A 23617-nucleotide genomic window follows, 5' to 3' on the forward strand; every position below is an offset into this window, starting at 1 on the left:
TGGAGCGCAGCAGCTCATCTGGCGGCCTCGACTGTCCGCGCGCACAAAGCTCAATGAAGACATTGTTCCGTTTTGATCACTCTTGGCACGGGCGGTCTTCGGCACTGCAAGTGCCGCGGTTCCGCCAGCCGTTACGGCATTTTGAAGCCCCACTGGTCAAAAAGCCGCTGGAAGGCACAAAAGTCAGGTAAGGAACCAACCTGGAAGTTTCATGAACTTGGTCAACGAAGTGTACAAATATTTACCTATTGTATCCTCTTATTTACAGTTTTTGCTCTCTCTTCTCAACGCCAGCCCTTCTCCCTGCAAGACTTACCCAACCAGGTCGCTAACATGCAGTGGGTTGGTTGACAAAACGGAACCCCCCTGCCACTCTCAAAACACCATCCGTTCTCAGCAACCCGACTACCACAGCTTCACCTTCTGCATGCTCCCCTCCTCCTGCAGCGCCCTGTGCATGTCGAACGCGTTCCACAGCAGGTGCGGCTCGTGGCCCATGCCCTTGCGCAGGCACTCGCTCTCGGCCTTCTCGAAGTAGGCCCGGAGGATGGGGCGGTACAGCTCGTGGGCGCACTTGTCGATGATGACGCGGGCGCGCTCGCGGGGGCTCAGGCCGCGCACGTCGGCCAGGCCGTTCTCGGTCACGATGATGTCGAGGTCGTGCTCGGTCTGGTCGACGTGCGTGCACATGGGCACGACGCAGCTGACGCCGTGCGGGTCCGTCCGGGACGGCCGCGTCGACGGCGTGTGCATGATGCTGTACTTGGCCGAGCGCAGGAAGTCGGCCGAGCCGCCGATCCCGTTGAGCATCCGGCTGCCCAGCACGCACGTCGAGTTGGCGTGCGCGTAGATGTCCACCTCCACCGGCGTGTTCATGCCGATCACTCCCAGCCGGCGGATGATCTCGGGCGAGTTGGACACCTGCTGCGAGCGCAGCAGGAGCTTGTTGCGGTACGACTCCCAGTTCTTGTAGAAGCGCTCGAAGCCGGCGGGCGAGAAGCGCACCGACGTGGCCGTGGCAAAGTCGAGCCGGCCCGAGTCGAACAGGTCCAGGAAGGTGTCCTGGATGACCTCGGTCCAGACCTTGAGGTTGCGGAAGTTGGAGTTGTCCAGGCCGCCGATGACGGCGTTGGCGATGTTGCCGATGCCCGATTGCAGCGGCAGCAGGCTGGCCGGCAGACGGCCGTGCTTGACCTCGTGCTCGAAGAACTCGATCAGGTGGCCGGCGATCTTCTGCGACGTCTCGTCGGCCGGGGTATTAGGCAGCGTCTGGTCCTGGTAGTCGGACTCCAAGATTCCGATCACCTTCTCAGGGTCGATGGGGATGGAGTTGGTGCCAATGCGGTCCTCGACATCGGTGATCAGGTACGGCTTCCGGCGCGGAGGCAGGTCGGTCATTGTGATATCATGCAGGCCGTCGAAGCTAGGGAGCGCGGTGTTGACCTCGATGACGATCTGGTACTTGTCAGTGCCCTACCCTCGGCCAAGTATCCGGGGCGTCCCAGTTCCACCCACCTTGTTCGCGAGCTGCAGAAGCTCTGGGGTCGCGCCGACAGAAGCGCCGGGAACGATGCTGCCGTCCTCTTTGATCTCGGTTGCTTCCACCACAGCCACGTCGATCCTGTTGTTTGGTCTATCCCTGGTATAGAAGCCCTGTGTCCGGTTATTATGGTCCGGCCGGGATGCCGCCAGTCGTATGCGTGGTCCTTACGTATACCAGGTCCACCGGGAACATGGACAGATGCTTGTCGAAGAACTTGATCCGCCCCTCGTTGATGCCTTTCGCTATGTTCTTGCCGACCTGATGAGGAGCCCTCCTCTCGATCATGTCTAGCGCTGCCCAGCGGTTCTCGGTCTCAGCCCCAGACGAGGCGCCCACGAACAGGCTGTACCGCAGCTTGCCCTGCAGGTTGTTCTTTTCGACGTGGTCCGCGAGGAAGGTGGGCATCTTTCTGCGCACAGGCGGTTAGTCAATGGCCCGCTCTTCTGATGCCTGTCCGTCTCGTCCAAGGAAAAAGGCTCACTTGGGGTACCCAACGCCGGTGAAGCCGGACCAACCGATGTAGGCGCCGTTGGGGAAGTGCGGCAGCAGATCTTCAGGATGGCACAGCTTTTTCAGCATAGACGGCCGCTTTATGCGCGCCCTGAGCGCCGCTGAGGCAATTGGTGATGCCATGCTGTTAGCGACGGCCCCTTGGGTAAGAGGGAAGAGAGGAAAGAGAAGAAGAGGCAGAGAGCGGCGAGAGGGCGATCTGACGAGGGCACGCAAGTCGAGAGTGACGATTTGTCCGATGCCAGTGAGACCCAACAGGGAGGGGTGAAGAATGTTAGGAGAACATGTTGAGAGGAAATCGTAGGGAGCTGAGGCGTCGGGCTGGGCAAGTTATTAAGATTGTCGGAACCCGGCGACATCATAGCTGCGGCAGGCCGTCCCTGGTCGAGACCGCCCTCTCCAGTCAGCCCACACAAAGCTCCGGCAGGCACGGCAGCACCCTGCCCCGCCCCGCACACCACCGAATCCCACACGCCGTTGACACCACGCAGCGAGGCCGAAAGAAGAGCAATTGAGGTCTGGTAGTATCATTGTTGAGTATTGAGTCAGCAATGATTTGTATTCCTCTTCCCCCCAGACTTTGTCTACCTCTGGGACGACAATTTCGCCCTGTCCTTCGAGCGAGATGGAGAAAATCGCGAAAATTGCGGGCGCGAAGGCCGTGATGTCATCAATTGAGACATGATTTCTGTCCAATCACAGCTCGGAAAGCGGGGCCGGACGCCTGGGGCCCGAATCTCGGCCTCCCACGGCCCCACTCACACGCGCTCTGGAAGCTCCGTTCGGCCGTGCCACGATGCTTAAGCTCGGCTATTGCTGACTCGGAGCCGGCGCCGCTTTTTCCGCCACTGACGACCGCGAGGGTTTTAAACCAGATGTCGCCGCTCAGGGCAAATTTTGGGGGAACCGCGAAGAGATGGGGCAGCAGGGTCCCCTTTCATGCCCGAGAAGGCTTCGCAGCAAACATTTACGTTAAATCCTCCCAGTTTTCGCCGGGACCGAAAAAATGTTGTCCCGAAACGCTGTCCGCGAAGTCCGGTCAGAAGTCCGGTAAAAACACACGGTAACACTCGGAGACGAGAGCCACACCGGCGAGCTCAACGCAATGTGCCCCACATCGCCGGCCTGGGTGCGTGGGGCCTTCCCACCGGCGCCGGTTCCGGCCCGTTGGGGAAGGGTCGCAGGGCCGGAAGCCACATGGCCTAAGCAAATCGTTGCAAGGCGCTCGCCTGCAGAGTCTTCCCCACCCGGCGAGGCGCGCAAGCTAGCGCGGGCAAACACGCGTGCACTCACAAGGGGGCCGGAGTGCTGTCCGCTGTGCAGAAAACATACTGCTTCGTGCATACTGCTTCGTGAACTGCTCGAGGGCTTTCAATTCATCTACACCTGAAACTCTATGTTGCACTTGAGAGATGTGCGTTGTAGCTGCTGTGGCGTGCTCCTTGGAGACATCAGCGTGCCGCATCCTTCGCCCATTCGAGTGCTGTGCAGAGCAATAGGACAACAGGTGATATACTTTGACAGGCTTCGGCCCCGACAGTCTGGTTCTAGACAACGAGGCGAATGCAGTTAGTGGCATCACCCCACTTCACGTGGAGAGCTGGAGTTGTCCCCAAGTTTGTTGGTTGCTCGCCGTGGCGAATGGGCACGCGGGGGAGATGTAACCTGGACCCTGCAGCCTGCTACATGTGCATACCTGACATTCTGTGGTACACTACCTCTGTGCCTGACCGTCCAAGCAATCAAGAAGACGCCAGTCTTCACTTCATTCGATTGTTTTGGCTCATCATCGAGCCTTCTTTCGCATAAACATAGCTCAACTGAGCCACAGATTTCCGCTCGTGTACAGTACATACTGATCCTACTGTGTAACTGCGAGTTGGCGAAGCGACAGAGCAACCTACCGAGCCACAGATATGCTCACGTAAACTGATCCTACCGTGGAAGTGTACCGGTTGGCGAAGCGACAGAGCACCGCCTCTTCGAGGCAACACAATCGGGTTGGCCCGTAGGATCGAACGGGACAGGAGCTGCAGCGGCCCGCCCGTGCAACATGGCCAGCCGCTATCTGGCCTGGTATCCGGGATGCTGCCCAGTCCGCAGTTGGCCGGTGAAGTTCGAATGGCAGCCACCGTCCGGGGCATTGGGGTTGGGAACAGAACACGGCTTGTATCATGAGCCGCCAACAGCCGCGAAGCGAAGAACGCGTTGGTGTCCAGCAAAGTTCCGCTTCAGTTCGGTGCACATGACCAGCCGATATGGTTTGGTTGCAAAGGGACGATGGGTCGCACTTAATCTAGGAAACGTTACATGCCCGCAATGCCCGAGCACCTGGAGGCCCGCATTCTCCGCACTGATAATTGATAGTTATGGGCGGGGCACTCCGTCCCTTGCTTGGAACGTGGCTCGAGCTTCTGCCCCACCAAGTCCCACTCGGGTGTGCAGCTCCTTCCTAAAACGTTCGCCATATGCGGGCCAGTCCAATCAGATATCGGACTGCCGTGTCCCGTGGCTCCACAAATCAGGATCCGCCTGGAGAACCGTGGTGAGGGAGGCATCCGCGGCACCAATCAACCGACCTCGAAATCCATTCGGGCCGGTGCCAGAGTTCAACGTTCGTTATCGCAAACGATTGCACGATTGCTCCGCCCAGAGCGCCAGGGTCAGGGTTGTCCTTTTGCTTCTCCCTTGAAGCTGCCAGTCGTGTGCCGAGATTCCACGTCGGAGCAATCTGTGGGGAAGTGCAAAAAATAACCAGCTCAGCCATTCTCGGCTGGAAGCGATCAACGATCAACAGAAGGCCTTTGCCATCGTGTTCGCGTTCGCGCCAACCCGACCGGTATCTCACCTCAGCTCACAGCCAACGGTAACTATCGCGCCCTGCTTCTCACGTCCCCCACCTTTCCCCGTCCCCTGTTGTTACATTGGCTCCCAGTTCGGATTGGCCTCAAGCGCTGAGCTTCGGCGCAAGGATTGGTGATTGGGAACTGGGTGCGTGCCGCTGCTACGTTTGCTGGAACCTCGTGTTTTGCTGGGCCAGCCAGTCGACCACACGAGCGTGCAAGCGGCAGCGTTGCATCCGATTTGCACCCTGCGCTGCACCGTTCCGTCGAGGGTACTCTGCCATCAGCCAATCTTGCCATCCCAGCACCCGGCGGACGGTTACTTAGCTGCCTGCAACCCTCTTGTTACTCGCTTCGCGCTTTAGCCGTGCGGAATCCGAGCGGACACTGCATTTCGGTACCTGTGTTAAATCTGCCGCGTCCGTCGCCTCTCGGCGATTTCTCCCTGCGCTCTCCCCCACGCGTTTCCTCGACACCAATCTCGGTCGCCGGATTGCCCTCTCCGTCCACAGCGGGACAGACCATCCAGCAGCCACTGTCGGCATCGTAACGACCAGCAAAAATGGCGGACGCCAAGCAAGCCCCCGAGACGGCGACGGCGGCGCCCGAGCTGAGGAGCGACCCCGGCGAGCCGATCCAGCGCCCGCCAGGATGGATGTACAAGGGTTTCAAGGTCGGCAAGAAGGAGCTGTGGTATGCGTCGCCGATTGTGCAGCTCCTCCTCGTCGCCATGGTTTGCTTCCTCTGTCCCGGCATGTTTAACGCCCTCGGCGGCTTGGGCGGCGGTGGACAGGTGGACAAGACGGCTCAGGACGACGCCAGCACCGCCCTGTACTCTACCTTCGCTGTTGTCGGCTTCTTCTCCGGCACCATCGCCAACATGCTCGGCGTGAAGGCAACCCTCGCATTCGGTGGTCTCGGCTACTGCATCTACGCCGCCAGCTTTCTGTCATACAACCACAACCAGAACCGCGGCTTTGTCGTCTTCGCCGGCGCGTTCCTCGGTATCACTGCCGGCCTGTTGTGGACGGCGCAAGGGACCATCATGGTCAGCTACCCCCCGGAGAGCAAGAAGGGCCGCTACATCTCCTACTTCTGGATCATTTTCAACCTCGGCGCCGTCATCGGCGCCCTGGTGCCTCTCGGCCAGAACGTCAACGCCACCGGCAACACCAACGTGACGGACGGCACGTACATCGGCTTCATCGTCCTGATGATCTGCGGCGCGCTCCTCGCGCTCGCCCTGTGCAATGCCGACAAGGTCCGCCGCGAGGACGGCAGCAAGGTCATCCTGATGAAGAACCCGAGCTGGCTCACCGAGATCAAGGGCCTGTTCGAGACCATCACGACGGCGCCGTGGGTTATCCTGCTGTTCCCCATGTTCTTCGTCTCCAACATCTTCTACACGTACCAGCAGAACGACATGAACGGCGCCCACTTCAACACGCGCACCCGCGCGCTCAACAACTTGCTGTACTGGACGAGCCAGATTTTCGGCGCCGTCTTGTTCGGCTTTTCCTTGGACACCGCCAGTGTCCGCCGCTCCATCCGAGCCAAGGTCAGCTTTATCGTGCTTTTCTCCATCACCTTCGTCATCTGGGGTGGTGGGTATGCCTGGCAGAAGAAGCAGACCCCGCGGGAGATCGCCGACGACCCGAACTCCGGGGATTACAAGGTCGATTGGACCGATGGCGGCGAGCTGTTCATCGGTCCCATGTTCCTGTACATGTTCTACGGCTTCTTCGATGCCGCGTGGCAGTCGTGCATCTACTGGTACGTATTCAACCGCCCTTCCGCCATCTGCAAGGTAGCGCCACGTTTAAGTGCGGACTAACTGACTCCTCCAATCAGGTACATCGGCGCACTCAGCAACTCGGGCCGCAAGGCTGCGAACCTGACGGGCTTCTACAAGGGCATCCAGTCGGCCGGCGCCGCGGTCTTCTGGCGCCTGGACGGTCTTGGCACGAGCTTTAACACCATGTTTGGTGCCACCGTATGTCTTCCCCCGTCCACCCCCCACCCCTCCCCCCACGCCCCCCAAGTTCCTGGGGTTTTCTGGTCTTTGAAATGGTCAGAGCTAACATTCAGTTTCTCTTTCCAGTGGGGCCTCGTGGCTGGCTCGCTCGTGATTGCCGCGCCTGTCATCTTCCTGCGCATCAAGGACACGGTCCCGCTGGAGGAAGATCTCAAGTTCAGCGACGAGACGGTGGAGGACGTGGCACCTGCGAAGGACGTCACCGTGCTGGGGAAGGAAAGCGCGGTTTGAGTGCACTGGACCGCGTCGATCGTGAAGCGTGCTGAAGACGGCAGGCCTGGCGCTTGCTGGGATATCAGTTGGCGTTTGCGATCTTTGATGTCTTTTGCGATGAGCTTCTGATACCAAAGGATACGTGTATGTGGAACTAATGCACGCCGCATGCGTCTTCGCGGCTACTTCTCTTTTCTGAGCACCGCCACTCTTCAGCGAGTCCTCCTTGCTTGCCACCTCCTGTCTTACCCTGACTGTCGAAATACCATTTCATTAGCCACCACTGTCTCGCCATCTCAAAGCTTCTGAGCCGACGGAGACAGTGAGACAGTCAATCTCGGACGTCGCAAAGGCGTACAACTGCACTGCAACGAGTCAATGACCCTGCTAGTTCACATTCGGATCCATTGAGAGGAATCAAAAGGGCCATCCTACCGAGTGTTGCCGAAGGGCGTCGCCGCCGGTCTCCCCTTTGCGGGCTCAGTCATTCCTGTGAGCCGTGGAATTTACTACAGCAGCAGAAGCTCGGAGGCTCGGAAGTTCGGCCCTTGAAAGCCCGTTCCCGGCGATTTTCCAATCTCTACTGTCTTGTTGGACAGCATGATTAAGGGTTGGAACCGAGCGAATCTAGTGTACGTCGGACGGAATTCGTACCTCCCTTCCGTTGCTTTTAGGTGAAATATTTGTCCCCCAATCCCATAATCCCTCCGTTGGCACGACGGACTTGCGCCGCATGTCCTATGCAACTGCGGCCCAGAAAGTTGGAGCGGACGGTTGCAGACGGTTGCCAAATATTACCCCGAATATTTAAACGCACCCACCGGATTGGCCCTTCTGTACAACAAGCGAGAAACTGACGTACTAAGACAGGTTCCCGCATCGGCAGAGTGCACATCAACCGCCGCATCATTTAGTCTAATTTGATTGTACACGCGACGAGGGAACAAACCATTGTTGACGATGACGGTGGACCCGGCCGAGGCCAAGGGACTAGAAGGGATGAATATAAAGAGAGCTCGAACAAAACAACGAGCACCTCGCTCCGGACGTCATGAGAGTCTCGATGGGCACCTTGCACAATGTTGTTCCCGGTGTCATCCCTTCTCCTGCTCGCCATAGCCGGCTCGGCCAGCGCGGCGACGCCTGGCCGCGACCGCAGCAGTCTCAACGCCGACTGGCGGTTCTCCCGGTTTACCTCAAACCCGGACTCGCTGTCGTACAACACGCTCAGGTCATGGATCCTGCCGCAGGCCAATGACTTCCTTGTTGACGGGGCCAAGCACACGGCGCCCTCGGGCACCGCGCCCGGCAGCAACGTCGCCTACGTGCAGGCCAACTTCAACGATGCCGGCTGGCAGAGCCTGGATTTGCCGCATGACTGGGCCATCGCGGGGCCCTGGAATGCGCCGGGCATCAGCGGCGGCATGGGCCGGCTGCCTACCAACGGCGTGGGGTGGTACCGCAAGAACCTGACCGCGACGGCCTCGGATGTGGACGGCACCAAGTCCATCTTCCTGGATTTCGACGGCGCCATGTCGTACGCCGCCGTCTGGCTCAACGGGAACCTGGTCGGCGGGTGGCCGTACGGGTACGCCTCGTTCCGTCTCGATCTGACGCCGTACCTGAAGGAGGGCAACAACATCCTGGCGGTGCGGCTGGACAACGCGGTGGAAAACTCGCGGTGGTATCCCGGCGCGGGCATCTACCGGAATGTGTGGCTCGTCAAGGTGGACAAGACGCACGTGGCGCAGTACGGAACGCAGATCACGACGCCCTCGGTTTCCTCGAGCTCGGCGACTGTGAACGTGGTTGTGCAGGTCGAGAACCTCGGCAATGCGACTCGCCAGGTCGACGTGACCACGGACATCTACGAGATCGATCAGAGCACGAACACAGTCGCATCGGGGGCCGCGGCGGTAGCCTCGATCAAGCCGACCACGATCAGCGTCGGCGCCGGCAAGAAGCAGGCGGTCAACGGATCCACGGCCGTCGCCAACCCGCGCCTCTGGGGCCCGCCGCCGGCCCAGACACCCAACCTGTACGTGGCCGTCACGACGCTGTCGGCCACCGGCGCCAACGGGACCAAGACCGTGATCGATACCTACGAGACGCGGTTCGGCATCCGCTCGATCGCCTACGATCCGAGCAAGGGCCTGCTGGTCAACGGGCAGCACGTCTACGTGCAGGGCGTATGCAACCACCTCGACCAGGGCGCCATCGGCACGGCGTTCAATTTCCGGGCGACGCAGCGGCAGCTCCAGACGCTGCAGGAGATGGGCGCCAACGCGCTCCGGACGTCGCACAACCCGCCCGCGCCGGAGCTCCTCGACCTGGCCGACACGATGGGCTTCCTGGTGCTCGACGAGGCCTTCGACTGCTGGTCCTCGGGCAAGGTGACCAACGACTACCACCTCCTCTATTCGGACTGGCACGAGGCGGACCTGCGCGCCTTCATCCGGCGCGACCGGAACCACCCTTCGGTGATTGCGTGGAGCATCGGCAACGAAGTCTCCGAGCAGTCGAGCAGCCAGGGCGGCAGCTTGGGTCAGCAGCTGCAGAACATCGCCCACTCGGAGGACCCCACGCGCCAGTGCACCACGGCCATGAACGCGGCCGGGCCAACCGCCGCGCTGCCGGGCGTGATCGACATCATCGGGCTCAACTACGAGGGCGAGACCGGGGCCTACGGCAGCTTCCACAGCAGATTCCCCAACAAGATGATCTGGGGCACGGAGACGGCCTCGTGCATCAGCAGCCGCGGCACCTACCTCTTCCCGGTCACCAGCGCCAACAGCGCCGTGTACAGCACGTCCGGCGGGGCCGACGGCACGCACCACTACCTCAGCGCGTACGAGCTCTTCACCCCGGGCTGGGGCAGCAGCCCGGACGGGGTGTTCGCGGGGCAGGACCGGTACCCGTTCGTGGCCGGCGAGTTCGTGTGGACGGGGTTCGACTACATCGGCGAGCCGACGCCGTACGGGGGCTCGGGCGGGGCGCGCAGCTCCTACTTCGGCATCGTCGACCTGGCCGGCTTCCGCAAGGACCGCTTCTACCTGTACCAGGCGCGCTGGCGGCCCGACCTGCCGTCCGCGCACATCCTGCCGCACTGGACCTGGCCGGACCGCGTCGGGCAGACCACGCCCGTGCACGTCTTCAGCGCCGCCGACGAGGTCGAGCTGTTCGTCAACGGCGCCTCCGCCGGCCGCCTGAAGCGGCCCAACGCCTCCACGTACCGCTTCCGCTGGGACAGCGTCAAGTACGCGCCCGGCTCGCTGCGCGCGGTGGCCTACAAGGACGGCAAGCAGTGGGCGGTGGACGAGCGGCGGACGGCGGGCGACGCGGCGGCGCTGAACGTGACGGTCGACCGCGCGGCGATCGCCGGCGACGGGAAGGACCTGGCGTACGTGAGCGTCGCGGTGGTGGACGCCAACGGCACGGTGGTGCCGCGCGCGAGCAACGAGGTCACCTTCTCCGTCAGCGGGCCGGGGCAGCTGGTGGCCACCGACAACGGCGATCCGACGGACTACACCGCGTTTCCGAGCGCCGCCCGCAAGGCGTTCTCGGGCCTGGCCATGGGGATCGTCAGGGCGCAGAAGGGCCAGACTGGCCAGGTCACTGTCACGGCCAAGGCGGATGGGCTGGCGCAGGGGCAGGTCACTATCACGCTGAACTAGGTGGGTGGAATGGATGAGGGGACGGGAGGCAGGTAGTGGAATATCTAGATTAGTTAAGACAGGGCTTGAAATTTCAACATGAGCCGGTGCTGCCTGCTAGACTTTAAGAACTCCGATAGGAGGTAGATATCCATGCCGCCTGAGTGCAAGTTCGCCATGGCCTTTCCAAGCAATAATCACGGCGCAATGCAAATCCTGAATTACCAGGACTATACGACAGCTTCCCGACTGCCGGCCTCCTGCGTCCCTTCGACCCGCTCGATCACATCCCTCAGCCGCTTGGCTGACCTGGCCAGGTGGCCCTGCTCGTCGCTGTCCAGCGGCACACCGACGGTCCTCACGACGCCCTTCCGTCCGAGCGCCACGAGCAGCTGAACTCGGGCTGACAGTGGCTGACGGTGCGGACATCATGCCTGCCGGAGAGCACCGACGTGCAGATGCTGCCTGGGAGCACCTGGACCCGGCCGTGATCACGATAAGGTCGCACTGCCCGCCCTAGGGTGGCCGCGCGCACGCGCGTGCCGCTGTTGACGCTGTAGCCACGTCCGAGAGGTCGCGCACCTGGCTGTCGCGCAGGTCGATCTGGGCGTCGACCAGGGGCCGCTCGCTCGGAGGATGGCCGCATGTAGCGGCAGGCTCACGAGCCGGACCGCCGGGCAGGGCGATGGCATGGAGCAGTCGGGAGGCCGCGCAGCTAGGAGGTTGCCCGAGCCCCGGGGGCCGAGCAATGATAAGACTTGCTAGCCTGCCGTATCGTCTAATCCTTCTCCAAGACGGTCCAGCTCTTGTAGGACTTGGCGCAGCGAAGGTCTGCCTTTTCCAAACTCCTGGCTCCGCCACTCGTCGCTCTGTAGAAAGCTCTCGGCCCCAGCCAGTTCTGCAGACCACCAAGCACGAGCGGCATCGAGGACAGTTGCAGCCGTCGCCGCCGTGCCGAACTCCAAGTCAAGCTGTCCGTCCGGATACAAGGCGCCGCCTTGGCGAACGACACGCGGCGGCTTGTCGACGCCTCTTTCCTGATCAGCCCACTCCACGGCACCGTCTGTGCAGCGCTTCACCAGGTCCATCACCGCCCCGGGGGTGTTTCGAACGGCGGGGAACTCGACATCGGGATCGATGAGCCACTGATTTGCAATGCTGCGACGCACGTTACTGAGGCCCTCGAACATGGTGTAGATGAAGAGGCCCACCGAGTACACGACAGCCTTTTCCTGGGCCGCGGCGGGGAGGAGAAACCAGGGGCGATTCGCCGCCTGAACTGGCGTTTCGATGAGGTGGGCCGGAGGCGCGTATCCGGCGAGGAGGCGGCGGTAGGAGGAAGCCACGCCGTACCCGGCGTCGTCCTCGGATCTGGACAAGAGCAGCGCGGCGCGGATGTTCTCGGCGTACTGGCGAAACAAGACTTCGGGTGCGCACCATTCATGCCAGTTACCCCGCTGCTCAAAATCACACAGGACAACGCTGCCGCCGCCGCCGCCGTTGCCGTCGTCTTCGTCCAGCAGCACGTTGTCAGGCCGCAAGTCGGGATAAAAGGTGCCAGCCGCCTCCCGGATGTGGACGAGCGCTGCAACGACCTGGCGGCACCACTTCGCCTTGACACGGGCCGGCAGTGTCCCAGCTCGCTGCCTCGCTGGCAGCACGTCGCGCAGAGAGCCGGCGGCGAAGTGCCGCAGCAGGAAACCCACCACGCCGCGCTTGCCACCGAAGGCGCTGCGCTTGGTGACGATGGCGAGGGGCCGGGGCATCACGTTTGGATGAGGCGGGATCGTCAGGAGGAAGCGGAGCTCGTGATACATGTGTTCGACGGAGCCAACGGCTGACTTGAAGACCACTGTGCCGTCACGCCCGGGGCTTTCGACGAGGCAGACGGTATCGTGTATCTGTCGCACGAAGCGCAGCGACAAGAGGTCGACTTCCACGGGCCAGGCATCGGCAGGGATGTCGGACCAGAGCTCGCGAAGGTCCCCCAACCTGCGCGCTTTCCGCTCAAAGTCGTGGTTGGCCACCACCGTCAGCCGCATGTCTGCCGGGTCCGAAGCGACGTTCTCAAAGACGAGCTCCGACCCAAAGGGCAATCTGCGGTACCGACCCAGGATGCTCGGATCCCTCTCACACTGATAGTCAAGGGCGCGGCAGATGTGCCGCGAGACGCCCAGCCTGGCGATAGCCGGCCCGCTGCGCAACGGCACGCTGGCCGAAGCATCGAGCGTCGACCGCAGCGCGGGCGGGAACGTCGTCTGGTCCGGCAGAGTCACGAAGATCCCCAGCGGTGGAAGCGCGGGCAGGAGGGCGAGCGGCACGGCGAAGAAGCGCGTGCCGCAGACCGTGGCCCCGTCGATGCGCCAGCCTGCGTTGCTGTTGTTGTTGGCTTGCTCCAGCGAATCGACCCGGTTCTTGGGGTTGAGCGGCGAGAGGTCCCACGGGAGCGGCCCGACGAGGTGGGCGGACGGGTCGAGCCACTTCTGGAGTCGGCCCTCTTCCCATTCTACGAGGAATTTGGGTCTCCAGACTGCGTCGACGAGAGCGTGGCTCAACTCCATGTGGCCAGGCTGACTGACAAGGTGCCGTGGTGCGTTGAGGGAAACGTGTTCAAGGCTTCCTTCAACTTGGTCACTTGCTGAGGGTGTTCGGTCTTTATCCGGGCTCAGAATCACCGTGACCGCAGAGGGCAGAAGTAGGTCTTCACATCCAGATCCATTATTGATTTCGGGACGGGCAGGGCTCAGCTGGGCTGCCCGACATGGAGCTAACGGGGCCATGCCGGCCCTCGAAGTGCAGGCGACGCAGGCAGTGCTGTTGCTCTCGGAACGGGAAGGGAACTGTACCTAGGTACCTACGAAGTACGGATACATGCACTCCCCTTGATTTCTCATGCACGGCGTGACGGTGCAACGTGGGGGCTCATCGGTTCCCCCGTTAAGTGAGCCCGTTGATTGGTGGCCTTGCGCTTCTCCTCTCTGTGCCACGGCACCACCTGGCCCAAGGGAGCTTGGGAACACTTCCGAGGAATTCAGGCAATGGGGGGGTCTCAGGCCTGCCCAATTAACGACGACAGAGACCCAAATCGTCCACCCCCGACTCCATTCGCCCTGTCAGCAACCTGAGCATCGCCAGGTCCCCCCCCCCCCCCCCCCCCCCCGTCCCTTCCCAACAGACTCCCAGACCAGACTCGCGTCCCAAAGATAGACACGACCTAGCGCTAAGTGGACAGCCCAAGGGGTACCGGAGAAATGGACATGGATATCAGCATGGATTGGGCGACATCGCTCGATTGGCCCAAGGCAATGGACGACGTCGATCTTCTTCTGCTGGGGCTAGGCCCTGATGGCGCCTTCAACGGCGGACTAGCGGTAGGCCCGGCGTCCGCCTCATCTGCTTCCCGCACCGTCCCGTTTGATCACACAGCTAGCGGCAGAATCACCGAGCTTGACGACGAGGCCGCGCCGTCTGATCTGGCTGCCGAGACCTCATGGCGCGAAGGCGGGACCGAACATGCGCGTGCGGCGCTAGGCTTGGTCGGCCTACCCAGCCGCGGCAACATTAACATCGGTGCACAACGTTCCTTGGCTTTCCGTCCCAGCTCCGAGACATCCTCCACAAGTGGCGACTCATCATGGGTTATCACCACGCCGGTCTCGAGCGACCATGGATCCTCGTCGGACCAGCCAAACAGCACTAGGGCGACGCCAGGAGCGGAGGCCTTGGGTATCGCGGATCCGCGGTTGCTTGGCCCTTGTAGCAGGGTTTGGGTTGTGCCCAGGGTTGGATTCTCCCCCTGCCTCTCCGTCGTCGTCCGCCTCCTGATGACCAGGGGATGTAGAAAACTCGCAAGAAACGGCGAACGGCGAGCCCGAACAAGCCGTCCGGCGTTGCCGAGAAGGCGGCCCCACGTCGGCGAGGCCCCTTCCGAGACGAAGAATCGCGCACGCAGACGGCACTGACGAGAGAGCTGAGGTCCTGCGTGAGATGCAGGATGTTAAGAATTCGAGTAATTTACTTATTAGCATCATCCCCCACCTAGCATTTGTTTTGCCCACTGAGGGGTCCGAAAAGACTGACTCGGCTCGCCAGTGCCACCCGAACCTGTCGGATCGCCAGGGGCCCTGCCTAAACTGCCTGGCGCTCACAGTCCCGGTCATCCGCAAACTCCCTTGCCTCCGTTGGATCATCACGGACTCATCACTGTATCGCGAACAAAGCAAGCCGTACCAGCTGTTCTCTACCCGGTGGCAGTCCATGGACCTCGTTGACGTCGACACCTGGGCATCGAGCGAGGTCAGGCGGATCCGCCTGTCCCAGATATACCTTGACGCCCCATACGAAGTCGAGGTCAGGGAGTTCGTGCCGGTCGAGGGTGATATGCTGGAGGAGAAGTGGACCAGCAACGGCGTCACCCGGTCGCACAGGATCCCCCGTTACGCCCTTGCCGATATGGAAAAGTCGGCCGCAGTCTTGCAGGCTTTCATCCAGGACAACATCGCGAGGTATATCTGCGGGACGGTTGGGCAGTCAGACGAGTTGATCTGGCAGACGTATTTCTTTGCATTCAGGCATGCACACAGTGCCAGGGTAGGTATATATGTACCGATTACGCTCCGGAGCGGGAACCTTTTTGGCTAAGCGCTGCTCGGCACCAGACACCCGCAGAGCGAGAGCTCGTCCTCAATGCCTTCCGGTTCTGGGTGGCTTGCCGAAAGACCAGCAACCCCGAGCACATCCTCGGAGACGACAAGCTCGGAGGCGACCCGGTCGACGATCCGTCCAGCGTCTTCTACGGCCGGGTCCCCATGCCGGTCATCATGATCGCCCAGATGGAATGCATCCTGTACAGCCGAGTGCTGCGGCCGGTGCACAAGAAGCTCCTGGACCAGCTCAACTTTCTGGTCAAGGAGAACAAGCGACAGTACTGGCTGACGCTCTATCTCACCCTGTTCATCCTGTTGCATAGCTGTGCCATGGTCTCGAGACGCGACTGGGAAACGGCTCGGCAGTACAACCTCCGGGTGAGTTGGTCACGAAGGATGGGGCAATGCTTAACTGACTTTCGGTCCAACAGGACGAGTATTGCAATCACGAGAGCATTTCCAAGCACCAGAGCGGGGTCAACGTGATGCTTGCCCATTTTCACTATCTGAACAAGGGCGTTCATCCATTTCGGATGACATACGACGCTGCCGGCCTTCGAAAGCTTTCCAATGCCGCGGAATTGAATGATACGCAACTCGCCTTTGTCAAGTTGACTTCCCATCTGCTCAGAGAGCCTTCACGAGGTGGGTTGCGGTCAAAAGATCAACGCGGGCCTCAAAGTGTTGTTCCTGGCGCTGACAAGGTGTGACGCGACAGTGGCTGAGATCGCATCTGTGAGAGCGAGGAGGGATTTCAACCACGATTTGTACTGGGTCGCGCAGCTTTACGAAGAGAATTGGGTCCCGGGCCCGACTGCCTGAAGGTAATCCTGGGATGCAGTGGCCAGTGTCTAAATGCCATGCCATGATTTCTCCGTGAGTTGCCATCGATTCTTTCTCATCCTAGAGTGAGCAACAAGACATACACCGCAGGCAGAAGTAGAAGCAGAAGCTGATGTACCTCGGGTTCGAAGGTTTTTTGTCAAGCTCAGCCTACTTGCCTGGGCGACGCAGACAAGAGGTTCCAAAGACCTAAACACGCAGAAACAAACCAGCGCGGCAGCAAAAGACACTCCAGCAGGAGCAAAGTCCCTGGATCATGTCAACAGCGAGCGGTAGAAAGACGATGAGAAGACAACACACGCGGACTATTGCGACAGAAAAAAAAAAAAAAAAAAAGGAAAGGTCTGTGTCAGCATCAATCGCAACTCCCAGCGACGCGAAGCAGCTTCCCATTAAGCCTCGGCGGCTCAATATCCCAGTGCTCCTCGCGCTCGGGATCCTCAAAGATGCGCGCCCACGCGATGCGCAGCGGGCGCGGCAGCGGCCAGCACCGGGCCGGGTTATTCAGCCAGAGCCGGACAAGGTGGCGGGTGGCCGCGGCCGTGCCGTCGGCGCCGTTGGTGAAGGCCTCGCGGCGGTGCAGCACGGCCATGTTGTTGATGAAGCGCAGGTCGCCGCGCACCATGGCCGGCTTGAACTCGTGCTTGCGCGCGACGAAGTGCACCGCGTCGAGCGCCTCGGCCTGCGCCTCGGTCAGCCCGGGGATGCCCGGCGTGCGCACGTCCTTGGGCGGGTGCCCGACGAGGAGGCGCCGCGAGAAGGACATGATGATCTTGCCGTCGTGGTTGAAGAGGATCGGGCGGGTGTAGTAGCTCGGGTTGCGTCGGAATCTGCGGGCCCGCGCCCCCAGGGTTCAGCATGAATATGGTAGATATGCAGTACAAAGGGAGGTGGTAGAATTAGGGGTTGGGGCTGGGAGTGAGGAGCACTCCATACGTATCAAATGGCCAGTCCGGGGCCGACAGCACGTGGATCAAATCGGGTCGAGTTGCCGCCAACTCGTTGTAGACGGTCCATGCCGAGGATATCACGCTGCGGCCGCCGGTCTCGGCCAGGTTGAGCGTGAAGAGGCAGAGGCAGTCGGTGACGGTGTCGGTATGGAACGGCTGAGAAGAGGGATCAGCAGCGAAGACCTCCGATTCCGAGGGATGTTGAATGCCTTCCGATGCTGGTATGTACAAAAACAACAACTTACCTTATCCTCGCTATCCTCCGCCGAATCATCCCTCTTGATCACATGCACTAGAGACCATTCCGTCAACGGCGCGTCCATCATGTCGGGGGATTCACACCACACTACAGCAAGCAAAGACTCTCTAATCATTTCATGAGGGACCGAGGTAATGAATTATGTGCTTACTGAGCATGGACCCGCGCTGATCCTGCTTCCCACGGCGCTCGCCGATGTAGCTCGAGATGCCCAAGTACACCACGGTCAAGTCCTCAACCGTGTAGGCGTCAGGGTCCAGCCCGCGAACGATGGCGAACCCGCGACCCTCGTAGACGTCGGCGCAGACGGCCTCGAGCTTCCGGCTCAAGTTGGGCAGCGGGAAGTTGGCGCGCGAGACCTCGCTGCCGTCGAGTCCCTGTGCTGGCCGGCGCATTGAGTTCAGTAGAGAGTCAAGGGCGAAAGGCGAGAATCCTTCAAAACCTCACCATGGAAATATTCCAAAGCACCGTCAATCTCAGCCCTATCCTGCTCCGTCAGGTAGTAGACATAGCTCGGCGCCTCCGATTCCTCGTCGGCGTCGAAGTCGGCACCAGTCCAGACCAGGGGCCCCTCGAGGCGGGTCGGCCAGCCCTCGGGCACCGAGGTCTGCAGGCCCCCGGCGGCCACGCGGGCTGCGGCGCGCCGCCGGAACGCCGCCTCGTCGACGTCGTAGCCGATATCGGCGTACGTCTTCACCGCCCCGGCGGGCGGTGCCACCGGCCGGTCGGCGTCGAGACGGAAGCGAGCGCGGAGCCCGGCCGAGTAGTAGTTCCGGGACACGTTCGCTTCGGCACCCATGGCGAAATGGTCGGTGGCAGGGAAGACGGCGGCTGGGGCCATGGTGACGGCTTGGAGGTATGGACAACTAAGGGAAGGTATGTTGGTTTGATTTGGAGTGGGTAGTAGTGGCTGAGCAAGCCTTGTGGAGCTGCAGTGTTAAATTTATGGAACACGACCTTAAAACTGGGAATCGAGGAGATTTGGAGGACTGTCATTAAGCACCTATATATGTGATGATGCGTGCGGCTCTGCAGCCCCCGGCCCATCTACACGCCATTCTAACTCAATGTCTGGTCCATCTCCTTTCTCACCCCCTCCTCCTGTTCTCCCCTCTTCATTCACCTACTCCCCATATCCTTTGCGAGACTTGAGCCTCAAGTACGTAGCACAATGGTCTCATGATACGGCAAAGCGCCGCGAGGAGGGTGTCGAACCCCACGCACCTCAGCCTCTCAGGGGCCGTTTCCACCACACCTTCCTGCACGGCGCAAACGCCAGGTTGTTGCTGTGAAACGTGGTTGGAGCTCTACCCTTCACCGCGGTTTCCTACACAATGGCATGCCCTGATTTCTTCCCCGTCCTCTTCCAATCAAGCTCGGGTAGAATGGAGTGACGGGTGAGAGAGGGGGACGATCTGAGCCCCCACGCGTTTCGGCCCGTCAGAATCGGTGCCTACCACACCCTGCTTCACGGCGTATCTCACCAGATCTCCTCACTGTCCAGCCCTGCGTCCTTTGGCTTCTATGAGTACAACCGGGACATGATTCCGCCCTTGGCTGACTTTCGCTTTACGTTATGAAAAACAAAGGCCCATTCAGTTGAGATAATGCTCGGGTAGAGTGAAAGTAAGGCTGGAGAACGGGACGATATGTCGCTCTTGGCCGTAGTTGGACACGGCATGCTGGGATTGGCAGGCAGTCATGTCACGCGCGGCGAGTGAAGTAGGATGAGTGTGCAGGACGTGTTTGGGATATCTCGACTGCCGCGAACGGAATCCGGGCAACACAGCCAGAATAACCAGAGTGGTTGTGCTCTCGGTGTACGCCAGTGCCTGGCTCCAACCATCAAATATAGGAGCACCCTCCAGCGCCGGGGATTATGGCCTCTTTTCAGCCAGAAGAAGCCACGACGGGCCGGCCGTGGGACTCTTCGGAAATGGGTAACTCAGAGAACGTTTCGTTACGTAAATCATTGGGGAGACGAGCCCTTCTCACCCTCTTAGATACCAAATCATCCCGGGCGCGGCGACCACTCTCTTGCCTCGATGGCGGCGATATGCATTTCCGCCGCCTGCGATCCTCAGGCCAGGACGGGCGAGTGGGGGCACCGAAGTGCCTTCTCTGGGTATGGTGTGTACATCCCATGTACCGTCCTCTACAATCCGGACGTGTGTCCAATTGTCAATGAATGAATGTACATACCATTCCTGGCAACTTGGAAAGGAAGTTGCCCGCACTCTATACCAGTTGGTGTTGCCGGAAACGCAGCATGCGTGAACCTCTCGCGCTGTGAGAGTTGCTTCGGTAAGGAGAATGGTGTGCATCCGGCAGCTGAGACAAATATACAACGAGAAGAAACAATGAGAGACAGAGGGTGCTGGCCACAATAGATCAGGTGGACACAGCGGCCAGCGGATTAGCACCCCGAAAAAACTCGAGTGGATGAGGCTCAACTATTGCCGCTTTATGGCACCATCTTCCTCACAGCTCCTCGCCGTATGTCCGGGTGTACCTCTCTACAGCCTCAGCAATTAGCTGTGCCATGGAGAGCAATCTCTCCTCTTCCCACCGGCGTCCGAATAGCTGCACTGCAGCGGGGGCACCGTCGTGTGCTTCTGCGTCATCTGCCTCGATATTAGCAAGATGAAACCACGGGCGACGTAGTGCGCCGGGGGCATACATAAATCCATATTGAGCCTGTCCTTTTCCGTCAGCGGGGTGTAATCAGGGCCGACCTTATCGACCGCCTTGTTCGCAAAGGTCACCGGGATCACAACGCTGGGCAAGTCGAGGACGTTGAGAGAGCTCGTGTACTCTGCGCCTGTCAGCTACCATCGCTCAGGGGACAGTCAAAGGACTTCAGGAATAGATCTCACGGGAGTACTTGAACTTTCCCGGTAGTATAGCGGCATATGGCGTTACAGGCGAGATGACTGCCTCGACTGGCCGGCCTGCTTACGACAAAGCATGTCGGTCAGTCCTCGGCACCCCGTATCAGTGAAACTTGAACCATGGCCGCTACTACTAACCAGTGCCCGTTCTCTGAGCAGATGCCATCCAGTAATCGTTATATCGATTTCTGTAGTCGTGCATGTGAACAACTACCTGCTCGTACTCCGGAAGGGGCATTGGCTGGCGCAACTTGCCCCCTGGGAACATGTTGGCGATCTCGGGGACAATCGGCTCCCCCGACAACTGGATAGCCTCGTAGGCGTCAGGGCAGCCATCGCCTCGCGCAATAGGGCCCTATTTGGAATGGTGAGCAGCATGAAAGCGGGGTGGAGGTGACGGCTTACCTACATGGATTTCCGCAGATTCGTTGTTTGATGGAGGCACCCAGTCGAAAAGCTGAGAGACGGCGGGATTAGACAATAACCTCAACTTTCTGGGCCTTGCTAGCTCAGCTAGGCACATACCTGGTACCCCGAATTCTCCAGCGCTTTCTTGACAATGCCTAGGGCACGGGAAATCGGGGGATGTGGGGTAACGACGCCATCGTGGGGCATGAACCCAAATGCGGGCTTGTAACCAGGCTCTCTTTCTGCATCATACTCCTTCTCCATTCTCCAGGGAGTAGGCAGCGTGTTGGGGTCACGGAGCCACGGCTCTGTAGACAACAGCGACTTGAAAACCAGCTTCAGCACGGCCACAGAGCGGCCCATGATGCCTACAGTAGTCGGCATCACCTGCTGTCCTGGTCCCTGGTGTCGAAGTCTTCTTGGTTAGTCTCCGCCAGGAAGTACCATCACATGGATGAAGGAAGGGACTCGCGTACCGTGTTGGCCACACCTCTGAATGATATGCGGCCACTGGAGGGCTTGAGGCTGAAGAGGCCTTGGAACGATGCCGGCATGGAGACAGAGCCTCCGACGTCCGTTCCGAGGCCAAACGCGCTTCCTCTCAGCGCCTGCATGACGCCCTCCCCTCCCGACGAGCCACCGCTCGAGAGCCGCTGGTTGTAGGGGTTCCAGGTATATCCGAGGATGTTATTGTTGGTCTCAGGAGCCTAGGGTGCGCATAGTCAGTCGACGCTCGGTGGACAAGTGGTTTCATTTGGTGCCGCAAAACACCAATCTCACCCATAATGTCTGGACCAACGTGGTCTGTAAAACCGTGTGTCAGCACTCTTGGACCAGGCTCAAGGGTGCGGGCACTTCACCTTGCCGATGGGGATTGCGCCGAGGCTCCAGAGTTCCTGGACGACTTGGCTCTCAAAGATCTTCTCATTCCCCGTGCCCTTCTTGCCCTCGAACGTGTCGATCCAGCCGACAAAGCCCATGGACGTCCCAAGGCCCTTGATGTGAAACTGGTCCTTGAGAGTGACGGGAAGGCCGTGGAGGGGCCCGATGAGCTTATTATTCGTCTTGAAGTAATCGTCCAGCTCCTTTGCGCGCACTAGGGCGTTATCAAATCCAATCTCGAGAAGAAGATTGCTCTGACATGGATTGGTCAACGAAAGATGTCTGGGCGGGAATATTTTTGGAAGCATGACAGGAATAGAAACCTCGGTACGCACGAGCTGATGGGCATATGCGGCACGCTTGCTGTACGCGGTGACAACTTGAACGGCGGTGAGCGAGCCGTTTGCCATGGCGGCGAGAAGATCAGGCCCGTCAGCGGAGGTGATGTGGAGAGTTTCGCTGTCTAAGAGGTCTTCGATGAAGTCGCCAGCGATCTGCCTCCGATTTTTGGCGGCCGCAATCACGTCGGCGCTAAGCCTCCATTGCTCGGGTATTTTGGCATTGTCGGCGCTGAGCTTGTCGGCGACTACCTCCTTCCAGTGACGTGGCGGATGGGCGGGCATGATGGGCATGATTGGCATCACTGCAAGGCCGTACCTGAGAACAAGTGCGGCGATGCAGGAGGCCGAGAAGAAAAACACGGCAGTTCTTGAACAAACCGTCGACATGGTGGAGGCGGTTACCAGCATTGGGTGAGACGCAAAATGCGTGTTGCTATGAATCGTGGCCGGAAAGAGAAACAACCTGAGCTAGGTATCTTGCAACGGCCGACAAGCAGCGAAGGGTTCTGTCCATGAGGCAGGCCATTGTTTGCACCTTCCTCGGTTAGGAATGCAATATGTCTGCGGCCGCGGAGCAGGATCGCAATGTTTCTCAACGCGGCTTGTGTACCATTGACACCTCTGTGCGACCAGAGGCAAGAACGTGGCCCGGAAGTATTGAGCTGCACTAGCCAATCCTGTGTGCTCTTTATCTTCAAACCGGTGAGACAGAAGGTGCGGGTGGGGCACGGAGTTCGTGGCTTCCACGTTGACGGGCAAGTGTGGTGGGGCGAGCGCCCGAGTTGGCCTTGCTGGGCTTTCTTCCTGTGGAACTTGCCAGCATGGCGTTCCGGAGACCAACATACCAGGTTATTTATTTTCAATTTTTTTAATTTTTTCTTATTTTTTTTATTTATTTTTTTTTTTTTTCTGGGGGGGGGGGGCTTCTGCCAAGCGCGTTGCCCGTGCAAGTCCAAAATCAGTGGACGGCTTCGGAGTTGACCTTGTTCGCCTTTCCCGAGATCGATTATGGTACGAGCCAGTCTGTCTTCATCATCCCATCGCCCCGACCCAATGGCCTGAGCTTTCCGAGTTTGAACATACGCCCGTCCATTGAAGTCGTGCCTTCAACTTGCCACGAGTCTGGAAGTATCCAAAACACATTAGCTACATGAATCGTTTTTGAGGGCAAATGGCAGAAAAGAAGGATGTAGATAGTGGACATCGGACAGTCGTAACACGGAAGGCTGGGCCCTAGTTCACAAACAAGGCAGTTGGCACGGCACCGAAGGTGTTGAACGAGACTCCAGTTGCCTGGGCAGTACATTTCTGTACGTTAGGAGCTAGCTCAGCACGTCCACGCATGCCACGGGACAACAAGTAACGTGGAAGACGGGAGCAGAATGCCAACACCCATATTCCCCACGTGGCCAGGAAAGTTCAAGATTTGACGAAACCCGGAGAAGAGAAGAGGCCAAGAGCCCGATCATAATCATAGGATTTTGCCAATGTGAATTTTCCACCACCAAGCCCCTAGCGAGTGCCGCTGAGGACGCAGTCAACAGCGGCCCATGAACCAACTCCTAGCAAGTCTGTTGGAACGCAGAGACACCCGGTGGGG

The 23617-nt window shown here is 59.9% G+C and overlaps 7 protein-coding genes across 7 annotated transcripts; 3 read left to right on the forward strand and 4 right to left on the reverse strand.

Moving 5' to 3' along the window:
• Positions 1 to 155: 155 nt before the first annotated feature.
• THITE_2124665 (uncharacterized protein) lies at positions 156 to 2663 on the reverse strand. The gene is made up of 4 exons (XM_003658112.1): positions 2025 to 2663; positions 1712 to 1952; positions 1516 to 1653; positions 156 to 1455 (listed from the first exon to the last, which is right to left on the reverse strand). The coding sequence occupies exons 1-4, from the start codon at positions 2174 to 2176 to the stop codon at positions 406 to 408; spliced, it is 1581 nt and encodes a 526-aa protein (XP_003658160.1). The 5' UTR covers positions 2177 to 2663; the 3' UTR covers positions 156 to 405.
• Positions 2664 to 4890: 2227 nt separating this feature from the next.
• THITE_2083552 (uncharacterized protein) lies at positions 4891 to 7351 on the forward strand. Its single transcript, XM_003658113.1, has 3 exons — positions 4891 to 6669; positions 6748 to 6889; positions 6998 to 7351. Exons 1-3 carry the CDS (start codon positions 5459 to 5461, stop codon positions 7160 to 7162), a joined length of 1518 nt encoding a protein of 505 aa, XP_003658161.1. The 5' UTR covers positions 4891 to 5458; the 3' UTR covers positions 7163 to 7351.
• Positions 7352 to 8223: 872 nt separating this feature from the next.
• THITE_124733 (glycoside hydrolase family 2 protein) lies at positions 8224 to 10818 on the forward strand (the record flags this gene model as incomplete). The annotated part of the gene is made up of 1 exon (XM_003658114.1): positions 8224 to 10818. One exon carries the CDS (start codon positions 8224 to 8226, stop codon positions 10816 to 10818), a length of 2595 nt encoding a protein of 864 aa, XP_003658162.1.
• A 740-nt stretch (positions 10819 to 11558) lies between these two features.
• THITE_2058824 (uncharacterized protein) lies at positions 11559 to 13358 on the reverse strand (the record flags this gene model as incomplete). Its single annotated transcript, XM_003658115.1, has 1 exon — positions 11559 to 13358. The coding sequence occupies one exon, from the start codon at positions 13356 to 13358 to the stop codon at positions 11559 to 11561; it is 1800 nt and encodes a 599-aa protein (XP_003658163.1).
• Positions 13359 to 14408: 1050 nt separating this feature from the next.
• Positions 14409 to 16259, forward strand: THITE_2031104 (uncharacterized protein; the record flags this gene model as incomplete). The annotated part of the gene is made up of 6 exons (XM_003658116.1): positions 14409 to 14579; positions 14639 to 14806; positions 14890 to 15399; positions 15456 to 15821; positions 15875 to 16088; positions 16162 to 16259. Coding segments are annotated over 6 exons (1527 nt in total), but the record flags the coding sequence as incomplete, so codon positions are not given.
• A 382-nt stretch (positions 16260 to 16641) lies between these two features.
• On the reverse strand, positions 16642 to 18336 carry THITE_2148420 (uncharacterized protein; the record flags this gene model as incomplete). The annotated part of the gene is made up of 5 exons (XM_003658117.1): positions 16642 to 17116; positions 17223 to 17392; positions 17482 to 17528; positions 17647 to 17877; positions 17943 to 18336. 5 exons carry the CDS (start codon positions 18334 to 18336, stop codon positions 16642 to 16644), a joined length of 1317 nt encoding a protein of 438 aa, XP_003658165.1.
• Positions 18337 to 19976: 1640 nt separating this feature from the next.
• THITE_2148421 (uncharacterized protein) lies at positions 19977 to 22299 on the reverse strand (the record flags this gene model as incomplete). Its single annotated transcript, XM_003658118.1, has 9 exons — positions 19977 to 20119; positions 20176 to 20310; positions 20372 to 20446; positions 20525 to 20741; positions 20796 to 20843; positions 20912 to 21196; positions 21271 to 21501; positions 21655 to 21930; positions 22012 to 22299. The coding sequence occupies 9 exons, from the start codon at positions 22297 to 22299 to the stop codon at positions 19977 to 19979; spliced, it is 1698 nt and encodes a 565-aa protein (XP_003658166.1).
• Between the last annotated feature and the right edge of the window lie 1318 nt (positions 22300 to 23617).

This window comes from Thermothielavioides terrestris, chromosome 6 (genome assembly GCF_000226115.1).
Source record: "Thermothielavioides terrestris NRRL 8126 chromosome 6, complete sequence".
Taxonomy (NCBI): Eukaryota; Fungi; Ascomycota; class Sordariomycetes; order Sordariales; family Chaetomiaceae; genus Thermothielavioides; species Thermothielavioides terrestris.

What these genes read in the sequence shown, in the direction of transcription:
- THITE_2124665 (XM_003658112.1), bottom strand. Translation starts at nt 2,176, where the DNA reads ATGGCATCACCAATTGCCTCAGCGGCGCTCAGGGCGCGCATAAAGCGG. An exon ending in ACCGGCGTTGGGTACCCCAA is followed by an intron (nt 1,953 to 2,024) that starts GTGAGCCTTTTT and finishes GCCTGTGCGCAG; the next exon opens with AAAGATGCCCACCTTCCTCG. An exon ending in TTCTGCAGCTCGCGAACAAG is followed by an intron (nt 1,456 to 1,515) that starts GTGGGTGGAACT and finishes GACAAGTACCAG; the next exon opens with ATCGTCATCGAGGTCAACAC.
- THITE_2083552 (XM_003658113.1), top strand. Translation starts at nt 5,459, where the DNA reads ATGGCGGACGCCAAGCAAGCCCCCGAGACGGCGACGGCGGCGCCCGAG. An exon ending in TGGCAGTCGTGCATCTACTG is followed by an intron (nt 6,670 to 6,747) that starts GTACGTATTCAA and finishes TCCTCCAATCAG; the next exon opens with GTACATCGGCGCACTCAGCA. An exon ending in ACACCATGTTTGGTGCCACC is followed by an intron (nt 6,890 to 6,997) that starts GTATGTCTTCCC and finishes TTCTCTTTCCAG; the next exon opens with TGGGGCCTCGTGGCTGGCTC.